This window comes from Protomyctophum bolini (genome assembly GCF_963924005.1).
Source record: "Protomyctophum bolini genome assembly, chromosome: 17".
In the NCBI taxonomy this organism is placed as follows: domain Eukaryota; kingdom Metazoa; phylum Chordata; class Actinopteri; order Myctophiformes; family Myctophidae; genus Protomyctophum; species Protomyctophum bolini.
This window is the reverse complement of record NC_137878.1, coordinates 36102945-36122333: the sequence shown is the minus strand read 5'-3', so window position 1 is coordinate 36122333 and position 19389 is coordinate 36102945. Positions and strand designations below refer to the sequence as shown.

At 45.3% G+C, this 19389-nt stretch overlaps 1 protein-coding gene across 2 annotated transcripts; it reads right to left on the bottom strand.

Annotated features, from left to right (window-relative positions):
- Positions 1-1063: 1063 nt before the first annotated feature.
- LOC308332077 (ubiquilin-4-like) lies at positions 1064-18893 on the bottom strand. 2 transcript variants are annotated; one of them, XM_080787707.1, is made up of 12 exons: positions 18672-18893; positions 14057-14208; positions 12796-12944; positions 11836-12098; positions 7440-7598; positions 7010-7232; positions 6717-6856; positions 5484-5567; positions 4328-4443; positions 3851-3872; positions 3533-3817; positions 1064-2861 (listed from the first exon to the last, which is right to left on the bottom strand). In XM_080787707.1, the coding sequence occupies exons 1-12, from the start codon at positions 18873-18875 to the stop codon at positions 2709-2711; spliced, it is 1950 nt and encodes a 649-aa protein (XP_080643833.1). In that variant the 5' UTR covers positions 18876-18893; the 3' UTR covers positions 1064-2708. The 2 variants fall into 2 exon arrangements, with proteins under 2 accessions (XP_080643833.1, XP_080643832.1); XM_080787706.1 differs by having other exon boundaries at positions 3533-3872.
- Between the last annotated feature and the right edge of the window lie 496 nt (positions 18894-19389).

Here is a 19389-nt window from a genome sequence, read left to right as displayed (position 1 = left end):
CACTTATGTAGATACGTGGGTCAAACCAATCAGAAGAGAATAATTTATCAACTTTATTTTAGTGTTCCAATTCCAATTTTGTCTGCCTTTTTTTTTCCTTCATCACTTCCAATTATACGTTTGTCCTGTATTCTGTACAAATTCTCTCTTGTGATTGAATGAAATCAGTATGCAGACGCAGCGGACCTGAAAGGGTTAAAGTGCCGGAGAGAAGAGAAGATCCACATCGTTAATGATCATACACTATAGCAATGATTACTATAGTAATAGCTTTGAACCATAACTTAATTTAACAAAAAAAACCACTTAAACCACCTTCAAAATAACGGATTGCAGTTTTAACTAATACAGCCGTAACCTCAATTTTGGTTTAGTTGAGCAGTGAAGTGGGACTGTTCAAATATCACAGCCTAAGATACACAGCAGCTTTTACACACAAGACATCCATTCTCAAAGCTCCATGTAATAAAGAAACCACTTTCATACACAACAGAATGGCCAAACATTCATGACAAGTGTAATTTGGTTCCCTTGTAATGTGTTTGCATCAAAATTGAAATGCCACTTTGAAACACGGCCCAACCTGCAAAAATCGAAACGAACATTGCCGGATAATTCATTCTCAGTACAAGCTTCAGGAAGAGAAGAAACCAAAGAACCGAACCATAATATTTCTCACAGCTAGGGTTGGGATCTCGTTTAGGTTCAGGATTTTAATGATTCCTTAACGTCCTACCGTCCTAAAGTAGACTCTTCTGTGCTACTGAAAATTTCTGACGAGCCGAAATCATTTCAGCACTACAGCGCCGAAACAGCGGTAAAATAGGAGTATGAATCGGCCCTTACAAGTCTGTAACTCTCATTTGAATTGGTCCTTGAAATGAAAAGGTTTGAGAAACAGCAGTATTGTAATTGTATAGCAGATCACGTGAAGTCCACATAATAGAGCTCCGACAGACGGTGTGATAAAAGCGGTTTCCGGAAACAGTTCCAAAGGCCTAGTACTCACAGCACCGTTTCTCTTACCCAAAACAATGAATGAATCGACACCGAGCAAACAGTCTCTTTTTGACCAAGTTTTGTTTTATTCTTTTAGTACAGTACTGTTAAAAGTTAGTTCCAACATGTTGAATTGGGAGATGGATTTTTATCTTTTTTTGTTTTTTCCAGCTGTGGTCAATAGACAAAGCAAAGCTATAGAGCCCCTTGCCAAGGTTACCACAACTACAATGCTGATATTTTCAAAAGCAAGAGAAAGGAAAAAAGAACAACCTAAAATTATGATTTTTTTTCTTTACAGGTGGATGATCCGTTAGGACCATACCAGCAGAACAATGATTAGGCTCGTCATTGATGCATTTAAATGATTTCCAAATTAATTTTCAGATTTTTATTTCTTCCTTTCTTTCGATACGAGACAAATGATGATCATCTCTAGGTACTACGTTGCACCAAACAAAAGAAAGAAAGAAGAAAACCTATTAAAATAGATAAACAATCAGATAAAAAAAGAAAAGAAAGAGAAAAAAAAAAAGGAAAGCTCATTTGTTTTAGTTTTTAATTTATTCCATGAATTCTGCCCGCATCTTCTGCTTGGGGGGGTGGGGGGACCGCGACTCTGGTAACTGATTTATTGGAGAGAAAAAAAAGTAAAAGGGGGGTCTTGAATCGATGCTTGCTTGGCCGGAACACCAATAGGAGGGGGTGGGGTGAATATCTGTCCAGGCTGAGGGGGAGAGGGGAGTAATTCGATGAGTGTGCTCCTATACGGTTTGAGAGCACAGAAGGCACAGTAGTAGTGCCTCGAGAGAAAAGAATGAGAGAAAGAAAGACAGAGAGCTCTCGCGGCTGAGAATGACTCCCTTATCTGGAATGACAAATCGCAACTTTAGGGAAGTGTGGGGCAGAGAGGACGCTCCTCAAGCACTTGCAATAAATAGTGAGGGTTGTCGGGCAGGATCTGCAGCGTGGTCTCCAGAGAGTGGGGGGTGGGTGGGGGGGCGTTTGTATGGGAAAAGGGTGTCTTCTTCTCCCTTCGTTCCTTTCTTCGTAACCTACCCCTCTGTGAACCAGGGAGCCGTCTTATTCACGAGGAACGACCAAAAAAATAATATCCATCGTCCGAGGTGACAAGCGTGATGGCGTCACATTGCATCCCATCTCTAACTCTTCTAAACCATCTCTATCCGTGGTCGGGGGGTAACGGTGGGTGGGGGGGGGCCCTCTGTCTGACCGGGGAGACTCTCGCGTTCGGAGGAGACAACGTTGTTAAAAACGGTGAATGAAGTTGGGGGGTGGGGGGTACGACGACACTTTTCCCCTCTCTTCTGCTCGCCACTTTTTTTCTCTGAAACACTCGGGGAACACCCCGCACAACGAGCTGAGGAGTGATTCAGTCCAACTCTGCAACACGTTGTCGCCCTGTGGCAGAGATCTCTGTAGATGATGCCGACGCGAGATGAGAAAAAAAACAAACGGGCTGGCTGGAGGCGAGGGGAACGGGTGCAATCTATGAGAGGAAGCAGTAGAATTGGGGGTCATACACATCCTGCCCAAGATTCTTCTGTCAGTTTGGGATCAATCGATTTTTTTCATTTCCCGGTTCAATGCGAGATGCTGCGTGGTTGGTGATGAACGAGTATGTGTGTATGTGTGTGTGTGTGTGTGCGGATGAACGTATAGGTGTGTGTGTGTGTGCGCTTATGTCTTTATGAGGGCTGTGAGCCAAGCAGTCTCTCGATAGCGGCGTTGATGTCTCCTCCGGTGGCGAGGAGGGCTTGCAGGTTGGCTTCGCGGTTGATGAACCCCATGGAGTTTAACTGGTCCAGCTGGGACTGGAACCGGACCTCCGGGGTCTGGGTCTGCAAGGGAGGGGGAAGGGTTACAATGTTACACCACAGTGGACGAGGCCACATGGGGCCTGGGGGTCGGATTCTAGCCTGTGGCTGAAAATCAGTATGACTTTAAGTGTGACTTACGAAACATTTTAGCCCAGCTGCTGTTTTAATGGTCAAGGTTTGTCCATGAAATGAAATGAAAACCAACTTGTTCCCGAGATGCATGAAATAATAGCAAAAGCAAAGTCCTCGTGTTGCACAATAAATGGTGACATATCAAAACACACAACCAACATGGACAGAGGTCAGCGTCACAGCACAAGTGGTGAACAACCAACAGTGCGTTGTGCGTTTGTGACAGAGTTCATGTTTTGACAAAAAGCGACTCTTTCAAAGAAAATAAAAACTGTGGCAAAGGCAATATCATGTTAAGTCGTTTACCGCCGACACCCCCATCTGGTGTCTGGGTACTGCAGCCAGTAATTTAATACAGTAATTTCCGTTTTTCTTTTTCTGTTTCTCATCACACTCGAGTTGTGCGATTAATTAATAGATATTAAAAAAAGCGTCAAAACTCGGCACAGAGGGCGTTTCGACCTGGAGGTGTCAAAAGGCGATCTCAGTGCCGAGTGAATTAACGTTATGGATTTGAAGCAGTGTGTGTGTGTGTGTGTGTGTGTGTGTGTAGCACGTACCGGTGCACCTCCTACTCCTCCTCCCCCCCCTCCCCCGGCGAACATCTGGAGCATCTGCTGCATGAGCTGCTGCTGGGCGGCACTCGTCCCCGCCGGCGCGCTGGGCGAGGGGGCGGCGTTCTCCGGAGCCACACCGCCACCCGTGGGCATGGGGGTGGCGGGCATGCCGGGGATTCCTCCGGGCATGCCGGGGATTCCACCGGGCATGCCGGGGATTCCTCCGGGCATGCCGGGGATTCCTCCGGGCATGCCGGGGATTCCACCGGGCATGCCGGGGATTCCACCGGGCATGCCGGGGATTCCACCGGGCATTCCACCTGGCATTCCACCGGGCACCAGACTGACGGAGAGAGAGAGAGAGAGGAGGAGTCAGTAGAACATCTACGTCAGTGGTTTTCAACCAGTGGTCCGGGGACCACCAGTGGTCCTTGAAGGGGTTTCAGAGTTTTCGTTCCACTAATCCCCAATGTATGCACGTTCTGTAGCGTAGCTCGGAATCTGTTCTTGAGAGATTACTGGTTCTCAAACCTTTTAACACAATTTGTGCCCAAGACGTCTCCAGACGTCCTAGGAACTATAAGACTAAGCAAACAGGAAGTAGACATATAAATAGAGTAAAATCTTATACGAAAACATTTCCCACGACTAAAATATGACTGACACCAAATGGAATCTTATTCAAAAGACTAGGGCATCAAAAGTAAAACTAAATCAAAATCAAAAGAAACACTGGACCCCATTTTGAGAAGCACGTCAAGGTTCCCATGATGGCGGGGTGAGTCTGTGTGCGTGTACCTGGGCATAAGTCCTGGTGCCTCTGTCTGCAGCGTCTGCAGGCCTTGCTGGATCTGCATGAGGGCCTGCATGGCCCGCGGGTTGGTCATTACCGACAACGCCTCTGGGTTCTGCATCTGGAAAGCAACAGAAAGACCTGCATTATGATCAATTCGGTCAGTCAGGTAAGACACTCGATAGAGTTGCCCTGGCTGAGCCACAGGGCTCAAGCATTCAAATGCAATCAACCTCATTTTTATTTAGTTTTCATTCATCATTTGCAACACGCGTTAGGCCTTTCCCCCAAAATAATTATTACATAAATAAAAGTTCAAATAAACATGTAGTAAAGTAATAACATTTTTAACTCGTCTACTGGCAGAATTTGTGTCAGTCTGTGTCCCTTCCCTGCCGAGGTCTTTTCAGCTGGATATCTTAGACATTAACTCCCGGGCCGAGAACCGGAAGTTAGCAACAGCTATGTCGAGTTAGGGTTAGTTATGAGCTCGTTTTGATCAAAATCAAAATGGGAAAAGAATCCGGGATAAAAATGGGTTTAAATTTTTCAGTTAACATTGAAGTGGACGGAGGGGAATCTTTTCACTGACGGACCATTCCCCTGTAATGTTTATTGATTGCCTAGCAACGGAGACATATCCAGACGGTGGTCTGGTTAGCGATCTCACTGAATCAATAAAATAAAAATCCAAAGGTCATTCAAGTCGTGCATTGGCAGTAGATGACCGAATACACCACATTTACACAATTGCACATGTATACAGGTGTGTGCACCTGCTCACTAAAACATGGCAAAATATGCTATGCATAATGTGCATAAGCTATTAAGCTTATAAGTTGTGTTCTGTGTGTTCTTCGAGTGCACAGGCTATGAGTGAGTATATGTATGCAAGTCTGTTTTCTGTCTGTGTACAATCCATCTGCAAGAGTGTGTCCGTGCATGCAACGGGGGGTGCAGTACTTAGTTTAGACAGTTTTTGGTTTAGACTAGTCATTGGTTAGACCAGTCATTAGTCCTACAACTACAACCTATCTCAAACCCTCACCCTAAACCTAACCTCCCACGGGGCAGCACACCTAAACCTAACCGTAACCCATGTCTAACCAATGACTAAGTATGCATCCCGTTGGATGTATTGTACAGTGTGTTTTACAATACCTGTTGCAGAAAAACAGGCAGCTGGGATCTGAACTGCTCCTGTAGCTGTGGGTTTCCAGCGAACAAGGGGTTATTCATCAATACCTGGATGAGAGAGAAAGACGGAGAGACACAGATGGACAATCAGTTAAACGAGAGAATTGAGAGACAGGGGAAGAGAGAGAGCAGGGTCAGGTCACGCACTAGTTTCAGTTCAACTGTGTGAGAAATACAATGTCCAATACACAACATCTGGAGGAGAGAGGAGGAAAGTATTGGAATTTGAGTATTGGAATTTGGCCATTCAACTGACGAAGTTGAATTCGGCTTAATAGTAAGTACCATCCTAAAGCCCCTAAAAGGAAGTTACGTTGATATTATACTATCCGTTTACATTCCCATTGCAGAAGATCTGTCACGATCTGGTGGAGGAAAAAAAATAGACGGCTTCCGGGGGAAGTACGTACATACATAACGGCTAATAAACAAGTGCCTTTCTCCCCATGAGAGGAGATAAGGCAGAGAATGAGGTTAGACTCCAGGGCAAAGCTCAATTCAATTAGAATGGATGAGACATGGCTGTTTCAGTGTGACCAAAGAACCCATCTTTAAGCTAACAATGCATCATGACGCGACCACGTTGTTTGCGTGAAGATCATGCCGCAGTTGCACGTGAAGCTTAGAGACAAGAGACAGGGGCGGCCGTGGCTCAGGGGCGGCGGTGGCTCAAGGGCGGCGGTGGATCAGGGGTAGAGTGGCTGGATGGTAACCGCAAGGTCGCCAGTTCAAACCAGGGCTCCCCCAGAGTTATTGTCGAAGTGTCCTTGAGCAAGACACTGAACCCCTAATTGCTCCTGATGTGCTGGTTGGTGCCTTGCAAGGTTTCCGCAGCCATCGGTGTATGAATGTGTGTGTGAATGTAATGCACAATCTATGCAAAGCGCCTTGGATAAAGGCGCGATATAAATGCACCATTTACCATTTCCAATCCCCGCTGCTCTGTGTGTAGGAGGAGTGTCCGTGTGCTGCTCAGTGTCTGGGGCCTATTGACCCACTGCACAGCAGCCGTAGCCCAGATCCCCTTCATTACAATTCATTGGAAACTGCAGCAGCACACCACAACATCAATCTGTCCTCCACACAGAACAGGAATGGAATATCAAGGAGTTCTGTGGGAGAGGGCTACCTGTGTGTGTGTGTGTGTGTGTGTGTGTGTGTGTGTTTGTGTGTGTGTGTGCGTGCGCGTGCAGAGACCTGGGATGCCAGCTCTGGGTTCTGGGAGAGTGACGTCATCATACTGCGCATGTAGGGAGCAGACAGCATGTTCTGCATTAGCTGGGGGTTCTCTGAGATCTGTTGCATCAGACTCTGCATGCCTGGACTGTTGAACATGCCTGGGGAACCAAGGACAGCCATTAGTGTGTGTGTGTGTGTGTGTGTGTGTGAGAGAGAGAGAGAGACGCATGTCAGTCAGTAACACTCAAAAAAAGGAAGAAAAAAGCAGGACATTTCGTGTGACATCTGTGAGCAACACCCTCCCCTCGTACCGTTGCCAAGGCTGGCGGCGTTGATGCCCAGTGGGTTGGAGACACTGGGGTTGGTGCCAGCGGTGCTGCCGAGGCCTCCGGTGGTGCTGCCTCCGCCCTCGGACCCCCCGGTGGAGGCGGGGGGTCCCCAGGGGTTGGGCAGGGGCTCGCGGTTCTCCGTCCTCGACGGCTGGGCGCCGGGGTCGGTGTTGCCCCCGAGGGCCGAGAAGGGATTGTTACCAAACTGCAGAGAAACAGGGAAGTCAAAGACAAAGGATGTCAAGGTTTGCCGTTTATCGCTTTTTCTTGCAGGCCACTTGGAATTAATTTAGCTATAGTCAAACCTTTAGGGAAAACAAGAGTTGTATATTTAATTTGCATGAAATCCAGACTGCTTCACAAGTATCACACACAGGGACTCGGTTGTTAATTAACAGCTGCCGTAGCTTACCTGTTCTCTGGCGGCACTAAACATGGGCTCCTGGATGTCCGTGTACATCCTGCGCAGGGCGTTGTAGCCTCCTGGGATGCTCTCCAGATTGCTGAGAGCCCGGTCCTGGTTGCGCATCATCTCCTGCATCATGGCTGGGTTCCTGGCTAGCTCCATGGTCTGGGGAGGCAGAGGAGCACAAGGAGGCCTTGTTGATATACATTGTTGTGCACAGAATATAGCACGAGAGTTTGTAGATCTGCTAGTTTGGGGTATAAATGCGGCTTAAAGGAGGAGAAACAAGGAAAATAAATCACAGAATATCTTGCGTCGCTCCATGTTGTAGAATCGGGGAAAAGGTCTATACGTGACAATCCGTTTGAAAGTTACAAGCTGTTTAACCCATTCTGACCTGAGATCAGATTCACACGAGGTTTCCACTGGGGACACACTGGTCTGATTAACCCATTCTGACCCGAGATCAGATTCTAAAAATGTCAAGTCGTTCTTCGATTTTTCAAAAATAGCAGACCTACAAGCTCGTAGCGCGCCACTCGGTGGCGCGCTACGAGCTTGTAGATCTGCTATTTTTCAATAGCTAAAGCATGACATGATGCTAAACACCAAAACGGGTTCCCGGTCAGAATGGGTTAAACACGAGTGCTTTTCCAATGGAGTGAATTAGAGTGGGGAGCGCATCAGACCCAGTGCTGTGAGCATGCATGCGATTGTTTTCTTCCGGTCACGTCATCAGTGTGTTACTACACCAAGACACCATTGGTGTTCCATAGGTTAGCGAACAGCGCCCTCCAGAGTAAGAAGTCATCAATAGCATCAACGGCAGAGAAACCGCTAAGATGCCCTAAAGAAAACTGGGCGACAGAGTCAAGATGAGCAGCCTCCGCTAATCAGCCACAGGATCTGAACAGTCATGGCTGGATGACAGCGACCGAGCCCTGCTTACGACACTGGTGGTGTTACACCAGTTTAGTCAGTCAGACAGCTTGGCGTTTCCCCAAGTGGTACGATTAGATAGCCTTCATGTAAAGTGACAGCCAGAGTTATCTTCTAGACACACGCAAAGGAAAAGAGATCTTGAACTTATTCACCACACCTTAAAAGGATCCCTGGCTAATGAGAAAATATGCCTTAAAACATTATACTTGCCCTAAAATATAAATATAAAAACAACTTAAATATTGTATTGTCCCCGGGACACACGCAGGCACGCACAAACCTTCGGTTGGTTAACTGGTCAATATTATTTTACTCATAAAAATGTGAGTCTATCAAATTACACAACATCTTGCAAAGAACAAGTATAAACAAAATGTTAAGACAATAAATGTACAGTGATTGCCAAAACTCCTATCAAGTTCAAAGCAAGTTGTTATCAGCAGCAATATTATATACTGCTGTCTGATAAGTTTAACAATTAGGCTTAATTTCAAATGAAATTCCATTTTCAACAGAAAGTTTATATTTCTCATGTCGAGCGACAGGATTGTGTGATGAATTAGGATCAGTCTTTATGTCGACATCTCGACCAAAGCACATTGACAATTGTAAACAACACTACATGCGAGTCAGCGGACAGAGCTTTATTTGTTATGTGTAGGACCGTTAGACTAGTTGGCAAAGCTGGAACGTTTTGGGTGTTTCCAGCCAGTGTGTCCCTTATGAGTGTCCATGGTGCTATGAGAACAATGCTGCTAGAAGCAATGCTAAATGCCACAGCATTTCAACGTTTGTCTGGCAAAATAAAATGTTGACCAGGGCCAGATGATTGTGTTATAGCACGCACGCACACACAAATCTTACTAATCTAAACCATAAAACAACTAGTTGTCTTGTGAGGACCAGGAAAATGCTCCTCACAATGGTTCTCATTCACAACGGCGTTTACGCTCATAACGTGGCGGACAGGCATTTACGAGGATTCCCACATTACGTTGGAATTCATTCATGGCCATCTCCGTGAACTTGACGGCTTTAGTCTTCATGCTGAATCAATAAAAAGTTCCCAAATCTCAGATAAAATATGTAGGCATGTGTCCCCAACATTGGTCAGTACATAAAATAATTATATATAAAAGCCAAGTATCACTCATGCCTAATGCCTATATGAATGCAGTCTAGAGGCAAGTTGGCCTCAGAAACTGCCCCCGAGCCCGACACGTCTTTATTTATTTATTAGGCCATTTCTAGCATGTGCGATTCGCTGCTCACTCTCGGGAGACAGTGCAGTGTGTTGTGAGCTTGTAGATCGGCTCTCCTATCTCCCCCTGCAAGCAAAATCGAGGGTTACTGCGGCCGTCGGCTACAGTAGGCTATATAAAAAAATAGAAGACCACATTAGCCTATAGAGCGTCGCAGTCCCTCCCCCTTTCAGAACAACGAGTGGCCCAGGAATTTGCATGCATTTTTCCCAAAGGCATTTCTTAACGTATTTACTATTTATTTAAAGACCTTTTAAGCGTCGTAAGAAGCCAACTCTTGTCGTGACAAATCATGACAACACACACATTATTTCGGGCCAAACAAAGAATTAGAAAGTAGGAAAAAACACTTTTTGTAGTGTAAACACTACAACACTCTTTTTGTTGTTTTTCTTCTTTGTAATTATTTGTTTGGTCCAAAATATTGTGTGTGTTGTCATGATTTGTCACGACAAGAGTTGGCTTCGTACGCTGCTTAAAAGGTCTTTAAATAAATAGTAAATACGTTAAGTAATGCCTATGGGAAAAATGCATTGGGATTCATTTCCTGGGCCACTCGTTGTTCTGAAAGGGGGAGGGACTGCGACGCTCTATACTTAGGCTACTGAATGGCATCAGCGTGTTTGAAAGTCGGCCAGTCATATCATAGTTTTAAGCCAGCTCACCTCCACTCGCGCTTGTTCACAAACATGACGTACAGACAGACAGACAGACAGACAAGAAAGGCTGTTGATGATGATTATTATTATTACCACTGTAACTCGCTGTTCAGCATATGTTGACAGAGACTCAGCCAATTAAAGTTTCACGTAGGCCTAATGCCTTTGCTACAAGCACCTATATCTGCCTCCATTGGCGTCGTGGTATTAATTTATAATAATGTATATTGATCACATGGATGCCACACACAGAATAGTTTAACTCTTAACTCCATTTGGTGAGGAAACCAGCTGCACAAATTGAGCCGGTGGGGAATGTAGGACTGCAGGCCCACCTCAATTAAACTCACTGGATTATAATTTCTTCAGACAAGAGGATCCCAGGCCCTGAGGTAGGCTTATAATTATGCACTTATGAATGTATACTGTTCGACCGTGTCTTGAGGGCTCTCTCTCTCTCGCATGCAGCTTTAATAAAAATATGGGATATATGTTTTACCTCTGCAAAGGTGTGAGTAAGCACCCGCCTTGGTCCAGAACTTAAATAAATAAATTGCCAAGCTGCATTTTATAATTATATTGCTGCAGCGGTGTCCTTTGATGGATTGATGTCAGTTTGTACATGTATAGTAGTAATAGCCTACAGTGATAGGTCTACGAGTATACAATGGTGCAAAAACGATATAACATAAAAGCCCTAACTTATTATGAGGGCTTGTTTGTGGTCCTGCTCCTGTGTAGAATTATAAAATGAATGTGGCTGTGATTTCTTTCCAGCAATAATTTTTATTGTAATTTGTGAAGCCTCTAGTCACTGTAAAATATAATTATTCAAGGTCTTTACCTTTACACTGTGGCGAATTTCTCCTTTGTGAATGAGGACCAATGTTCCTAGTTCTCAAGCTCACAGTCACACGTACAGCAATACACAGTGTGTATTGCTGTACGTTCCTCGTTAATTTGTTCCACCTGTGTATGAATGCGGCTTCAGAAGAAGTGGGCACAGGGAAAAAGCTGATCCTCCGTGACCGTTTTGCTTAACAAATTAACAATGATCAGAGTTCACTCCTTTTTGGCGCTATCATGATGCTATCATGCTAGAGAGCATATGCCAATATATTATGGCTGCTACTAGTAAGAACAGTTCCCCCTATCAGCGATCATGCTGGCGTGTGAGAGTGAGTGAGTGTGAGAGTGAGAGTGTGAGAGAGTCAGAGAGAGAGAGAGAGAGCGAGAGAGAGAGAGAGAGAGAGACGCGTCAGTCTCCAATCACCAAATGAATGTGCACAGCAGGACAAGGAGAGATTTCTTTAAGAAATCATGACTTCTGACAGGAATGCACTAGAAACTTCTTGCCAAACTTCTTGCCGAGATATATTTAATAATTAATACAAATATATATTTTTTTAAATAAACATAATATAAAAAAGCGAATCGTTCAAGCCCATTAATTAAGATTCGAGTGCCAACCCTAACGAGCGAACATTCGAACCTTGAATGTTTGGGGACAGCCGTAATACACACACACTCTTCTCTCACCTGTCTCATGAGCTCTGGGTTGTTGAGCATGTGGGAGATCTCGGGGTTGCGCTCCATCAACGTCTGCATCTGGGGGTTGGCCACGATCATCTGTCTCATCAGGTCGGGGTTGGACATCATGTTCTGCACCAGCGGGTTCTCCATGATCTGCGACAGCATCTCGGGGTTGGACATCAGCTGCCTCTGCATCTGCTGCTGCAGCTCCATGAAGTTGGCCGAGCCCATGCCCAGCCCCGCCAGGTTGGACAGGTCCCCGAACCCGGCTGGGGAGAAAGGGGGGGTCATTTATTCAGATGGAGCTGTTCGACTGCCACAACACTGTCGGGCAGAAACCTAGTAACTCCTCATTTCATCTTTTTATGTTTGGGTGTTAGTGTGTTAGTGTGTGTGTGTGTGTGTGTGTGTGTGTGTGTGTGACTCACTCAGGAGGTTGGGTGTCTGTACACTGTAGTGTGTGTGTGTGTGTGTGTGTGTGTGGTGGAGTGTGTGGAACTTGACTCAGTCTGTGTGGTGTAGTGTACACGTGGGTGAGTGGTGTGGTGTAGTGTGTGTGTGTGTGTGTGTGTGTGTGTGTGTGTGTGTCTGCGTGCGTGTGTGTGTGTGGTTGGTGTGTAGTGCGTGTGTAAAATGGTGCATTTATATAGTAAATGGTGCATTTATATAGCGCCTTTATCCAAGGTGCTTTACATAGTGCATTACATTCATCCATTCCCACACCGATTGCGGCGGAAGCCATGCATGGTGCCAACCAGCACATCGGGAGCAATTTGGGGTTCAATGTCTTGCCCAAGGACACTTCGACTTGTAGACAGGAGGAGCCGGGATTCGAACCACCGACCCGTGGATCATTGGACGACCTGCTCTACCTCCTGAGCCACAGTCGTCCCACTACCAACTCAGGTGAGCAGGTTGGGTGTCTGTGTGGTGTAGTCTGTAGTGTATGTGTAGTGTGGAACTCACTCAGGAGGTTGGGTGTCTGTGTGTTTGGAGGGTTGGGGCCGCTGGAGGTCGACGTGGAGTTGGGGTTGGAGGAAGGGTTGGGACTGGAGGCACCACCTGCCTGGGTGGAGGAGGAGCTGGGGGACGAGGAGCTAGCGCCATCTGATGCCCTGGAGGTCGGAGGAATGATCGGAATGACGTTTAGTTGGTTCGGAAATGATGAGTAAGAACACTGATGTCCATAATAATAAACCATGCGTACGATGGATTCTAAGCGGCATAGAGGATTTAACATTTTGTACTGATATTTGAATTGGTTTTGATTCATGTCTTGTGTCAATAGAAGGCCAGCCCATATGATGCGACATTATATTTATGAATATGTGCAAATGTAAGCATGGCACTGAGCATGGTACACACAACACCCGTTAATAAAATGGTCAAATTAAAAAGGACGACAATACATTAACAGCATATCTAACATGATCTACATTATGTCATCCAATTCATAACCATTAAAATATTTAACCATGATTGAATAAATGCCAATTAGGTCAATTTGAATGAGGCGGTTGTTGTTGGCAATTCATAGTCATTAGTTACCCATGGAGTTTCTTGGTATGAATGGGAATTACTGTCGATAAACATGGTGGTTTTAGAATGTGTGGGATTTAGCAAGGCAGATGAGACTATACGGTGGCGTTGTGTACTGCAAATAGCCGATCTAAAAGCTCACAAGCTGAGCTTGTACTGTAGCTCAGCTATTTCCGGTGCGGGACACAGCCAGGCATAACACAGGCTGTACAGGAGGTGTATACTTAGTTTAGACTAGTCATTGGTTAGACATGGGTTAAGGTTAGGTTTAGGTGTGCTGCCCCGTGGGAGGTTAGGTTTAGGGTGAGGGTTTGAGATAGGTTGTAGTTGTAGGACTAATGACTGGTCTAACCAATGACTAGTCTAAACCAAAAACTGTCTAAACTAAGTACTGCACCCAGGCTGTACAGGAGGTGTGCATGAGCTGTCGGGTTAAGTGTGAGCACATTTGATAAAAATATCCAATTATCTTACAAGCCCTCTAAATGTTGTTTGTAGGAGGGAATTTAGAAGATATTGCTACACAATGCTGATGAATAAAGTCACACCATCTTAATGCACTATGCCTCACTAATGGGAGCATTATTTTTGCACAGTCCAGTGATATACAGCTTCCAGTTCATATGTGTCATATCTGACCTCCACAAGAACCTTTAATACCATTCCGTTAAGACGACGTGTGCCTTACTTGTGTGCCGTCTTTATGACAAGGTGAACGGTCAAGCCATCCTTTATGCCATGCTGGGCGAGGCTGTCGCCGTCCTTTAAGATCTTCCCTGCGAAGATCAGAACCAGCTGGTCCTGCTTAGCTTTGAACCGCTGTGAGATCTCCTCCTTAAACTGAGAGAGAGAGAGAGAGAGAGAGAGAGAGAGAGAGAGAACAAAATGGAATTAGCGTACAAGCCTTTAAGGGACAAGAACGCTAGCTAGCAGTGCTGCAGCCTGCACGATTCTTGCTCAATGTGAACCTTGATTTTCCTCCACAAGAATAAGAGATCATGATTCTCATTTTTTCCATGAAAATATTTATTGTTCAAAATGTGGCACCTGGAGCCAACTCTTCTGGATTTAAACAGACATCAAAAGTGCTTGACTTAAAAATCTTAACCCATTTAGACCCGAGGACGCATCTGTGTCACCTTATAGCTTGTAACCACTTTAACGATTATTTTTAAACTTTAGCTGTTGAAAAATAGCAGATCTACAAGTTCATAGTGCAGCACTCTGTGCAACGCTACGAGCTTGTAGATCAGCTATTGTTGAAAAATCTTGCAAATGTGTGATCTCTGAATATTTATTCTTTCACACACAGCAAGCAAAGCTTAAAATGAGATCGCATAGGTGTCTGAATATTTATTCGATTAATCGTGCAGCACTCTAGCTAGCAGATGAGGGACAGAGAGACTGTGTGTGTGTGTGTGTGTGTAAGAAAGAGGGGGAGAGTCTGTGGGATAAAAGGATGAGAGAAGAAAGAAATGCCCTTTGCTATGTCTGTATCTAAAGCCCAACACACACACCGTCTGTGAAGCACCCACAGGATGCGGCGCGCTACCGCGCGGCTGGCCAGCCACGCCCACGGATACCCGGATGGAGGCCGTGTGGCAACGCCTGGAAAATAGAACAGCGGCGTATCGGAGCGTCAGGCGAGGCGTGAACGAGCGCCAGCGCGCGTCTGACGCCGTCGGTGTGGGATAGGCTCATTGAAAATAACGGAGGCGGCTGTTTTGACGCGCGGCGTTCACAGACGGTGTGTGTTGGGCTTATATTATGCATTGTATTGTATACTTTTTGTATACTATTTATTAATCTGTGCTCCATACCATGTGAACATAGTTGTGAGAATGGTGAAAAGGACAGATGTCTTCAGAACCCTGGCTGTGAAATCTGGTTTTGTTCTGTTGAAACCCTCTGGTTTCAAATATCTCATTTCTAAGAAACTCCCTCCTACTTTATCCTAATATCCTATTAGCACTGGTCTATTGCCACAATTTCCCAAGAGCCAAAGCTTCACTCATGAAAAGTCTAACAGCCCCTCCGCACGCCACCCTGATTCCAATTTCATTTGAAATGAAAAGCCTGCAACCAATTCTTTCAAGGCCAGACATCGTCTCTTCTGAATAGGAGGGAACACTCTCAATAGAATGAGTGGATTTATTTTTATTAATCTTACTTTACCCCCCTTTGAAGTTGTTTAGTAAGTATTTCTGTGAATATAACCATGTGATCCCTTTCTTTGTATCTTCTCTTACTCAACCTATTGGTTTTATACCTGTATATATGTTGTGTGTATGTATGTCTGGCCTCGTGGGGTAAGATGGTGGGTGGGTGGGGAGGATTGGGAAAGGAGTTGTGGGAGAAAATGTAAAGAAAAACAAAGAGCCATATTCTCTTTCTGTGAAACTTGTATGTGATGTCATACTCTTTGAATAAAATGTATTCAAAATAGAGAGTGGATTTATTGAAACTATTTGGTATTCAAAGCAAAAACACCTCTAGATTGTCCTCAATAATTTACACATGCTGGGATGCTAGACAGACTCCACTTCAAGTTCAGCCACAAGATGTTCAAATACATTTACAAGATTCAAACACCCACATATCAAGACAGCTTAGAAAACAAGTCTTAATGGTTACACGGTTAGATCAACTAAAACCCAGTCAAAAACAGAGATCATTTTATTCAGCCCCCATACTTCAAAGTTCAACCCTCCCATTACACTCACAACTTGGTTCCCTTTCCACAAATGTCACACCTGCAGCCCGCAATCTCGGTGTGATTTTTGACTCGGACTTAACTTTGAATAAACAGGTAACAACAGTCGTACAATCATGCTATTTCCATTTAAGAAATGGTGCAAAAATCAAGCCTTTCCCGTCAGCTCCGGACCTCGAGATAGTCATACTAACATGCCCTCATTTCATCACGCCTCGACTACTGCAATTCCCTCTACTCCGGCCTTAGTAAGAAAACCACATCCCGCCTACATTTAATCCAAAATTCTGCTGCCCGACTGCTTACCAACACCAAGAAACGAGACCAGTCACCATATTACACCTGTACTTGCGACTCTGCACTGGCTGCCTGTGAGCGCCAGATGTGACTTCAAAATTTTACTCATTACATATAAAGCCCTAAAGGCTCATACATAGTCTGGATTTTCGGTGGTTAGGTGACCACCGAACTACAACATGACGTCACAAGCTGCGGTGAAGAGCAAACCACCACCACCGCTCAACGTTATTTCAGCTCCGGTGGTCAGCTCACCACCGGAGTGGTGGTCACCTCACCACCGAAAATCCAGACTATGAATAGGCCTTAAATGGGCCCCTACCTACATCCTCAAAATGCTGTCCCCACCTAAATCTGAACGCATCCTCAGATATTAAAGGCCCTACTTGAGGTCCCTATGACGAACCTATAGTCACCAGAGGTGATCGGGCCTTTGACTCCCGGGCACCTACAGTATGGAATGCTCTACCGGTGCATGTAAGGTTAGCAGCACCATCTGTGCCTGTGTTTAAGTCACTTTTAAACTCACCTTTACACAGAATGTTTTTTACCCTTTCTATAGGATATTGTACATATTAGACTGCTGCTATTTGTCTTCTTTTGTGTTTCCCGTTTTCAAACTGCTCTTGATGCTGACTTGCTATATGTTGTTGTTGTTTTTTAACCTTGTACTGTACAGCACTTTGGATCCTTGTTTTGAAAGGTGCTATATAAATAAAGTTCATTATTATCATTACTATGTACACTCTTGACCAGTGGTTCTCTCAAAGTGGGATCTGTGGACCCTCAGGTTCCTTGAAAGGGTTCCAAATGGTCCCTTATTATGAGTCTGTATTATTAACTCTGAAAATGTACAAATTGACCTGTACATTTCTTTTGTTACTTATGGCGATTTGAAATTAAAAAGTTCTTTGACTTTTAGCAAGCCATGTCTTATTTGGTGACAAATAGCCATTAACAGAATTGAACACTAGGCCAACAATGAAGGACTGAGCAGACAGGAGAGCGTTTTAAACATAAAGAAAGCCAGGATTGTATTATAGTCACACTAGAGTAGAGTGTAGACAAAAACAACTGTGACTCACAAACGGGACATACAGGACAGACAACAACCTGTGAGAGCACAGTCAGTCAGAGAGGCACACAGGGTCAGCGCCGGCTATGGCAGAATGTTCTAGACTACGAAAGCAAAACCTAGCTAGTTGCAGCTCTATTCTTTACGCTGAAATGAGTCATAACAAAAAAGCGCCCGGGTTTAATATTGGGACAACCAGACCAGCCATTGCTAAAGCAAACCAACCACCGTTAATGGCAGCAAAAGCAACAAGAACAGCAAACTCATCAGCTGACACTTGTTTGGCTAAACCGCTAGGCGTGAACCCTGCTAGCAGCCGGTTAGCATAGCACCCCCCTACTCACGTCGTACCTAAACCCTCCTATAGACTCTACCCGGCCTTTGCTAAAAAGTATTCTAACAACAAATACATACTATCTGTCAACATAACTATACACGTTTACGGGGCGTCCATTTCAACTGATGGCCCACATGACAGCCGGCCGGCCAAGCAGAGTGATAAAACACGGCTAACTAGCTAGCTAGCCCCCGCCGTGGCTAAACATGCTGGCTACTGGAGCCAGCTCGAAACGTAGCTCCTTGCGGCTAACATGCTAAAAGGCTAGCCCTCCGTGGACAGGGTCTCATTTCGCTTTCGCAGGTTGCAGATCCGGCCTAGGGGCGGATACGGACATTGTGTTTGATGTGTTGTTATTTTTGATGTCGTTTCTGATGTTTGATGTTATGTTGTTTTTGATGTCTAGGACTTTGGAAAAGGTGCTATATAAATACAGATTAAATCATGTCTTGCGTGCAAACCAGCGGATACAGTAGGGCGGGCTCTGGGCCGGATCTGATATTCTGAGCCCCCCCCCACCCCACCCAGAGCAGCGAAATAGAAACCAGGCTTCCCAGTTCCCGCACACACACTGTCAGTCTCTGCGAAAAGCCCAGCTAGTAGCTAACATGCTAACACGAGCGGAGCCCTTCAGCAGCCTCCATTGCCAGTCACCAACTCGGCTAACCCGTGCTAACTAGCATGCTAACGTTAGCATCGGGGGTTTTGGCCGGCACGACTGGCTAAGGGGGCTCGCCGGATGAGAGAGTGGGCAGGGTGGGTGCATGACCTGGGTCCGTGCCGCAAGTAGCAAGAAGCAAGCCGAAGCTCCATATATCAGCACGATCTGTGTGTGTGAGGGAGAGAGAGAGGGACACACACACCGACCCAGTGAGACCCACCTGAGTGACCGACGCATCCTCCGAGATGGCGATCTCCTCCTTGTCTTTGGGGGTCTTCACCGTCACCTTGATGATGGTGCCTCCCTGCTCTTGTGGTGACTCCTCGGCCGCCTCGGAGGGTCTGGTGGTGGCGGTGTCTTCGGTGTCGTTGTCGTCGTTGTTGTTGTTGTTGTTAGCAGGATCCGCGGCGCCGTTGTCAGCCATCTTTACTCCTCCGATGGATGGAACACAGGCAGGGAGGGGGGCGGGGGGGTTGTTGGCGTCGACTTCCGGTTCGCACGAGGTCAGAGTTTCTGGTTTCTTTCCAGAAAAATAAATGTATCGTGGTTCGTCGTACGACGGTGTCGGGGAAATGATATATACTCAAAGTAAATATCCCGTACAATTTAGAAGTGGTGGGATTGATTGATTGATTGATTGATTGATTGAATACTTCGCAGTTGGCAGAAAAAAAGCACAGGAAAGTACAGTTCAATACAAGGTCTGCTAAGAGGATTTAAAACCCAAGGAAGCCTATTGGCTTGTTTTTATTTACATTGACCATTGGGGGCCTTCATATTCAATTAATCAGAAAGGAAGAAGGAATTAAGTAAAGTACTCACATTTTGTATAAAAGTACTAATACTACAAAAATCTGTTTTTTCTTCATCCTTTTCAATAGGATCCCATACAATTTAGCAGTGTTGGAGGAAGAAGTATCTATACTCACATTGTTGTA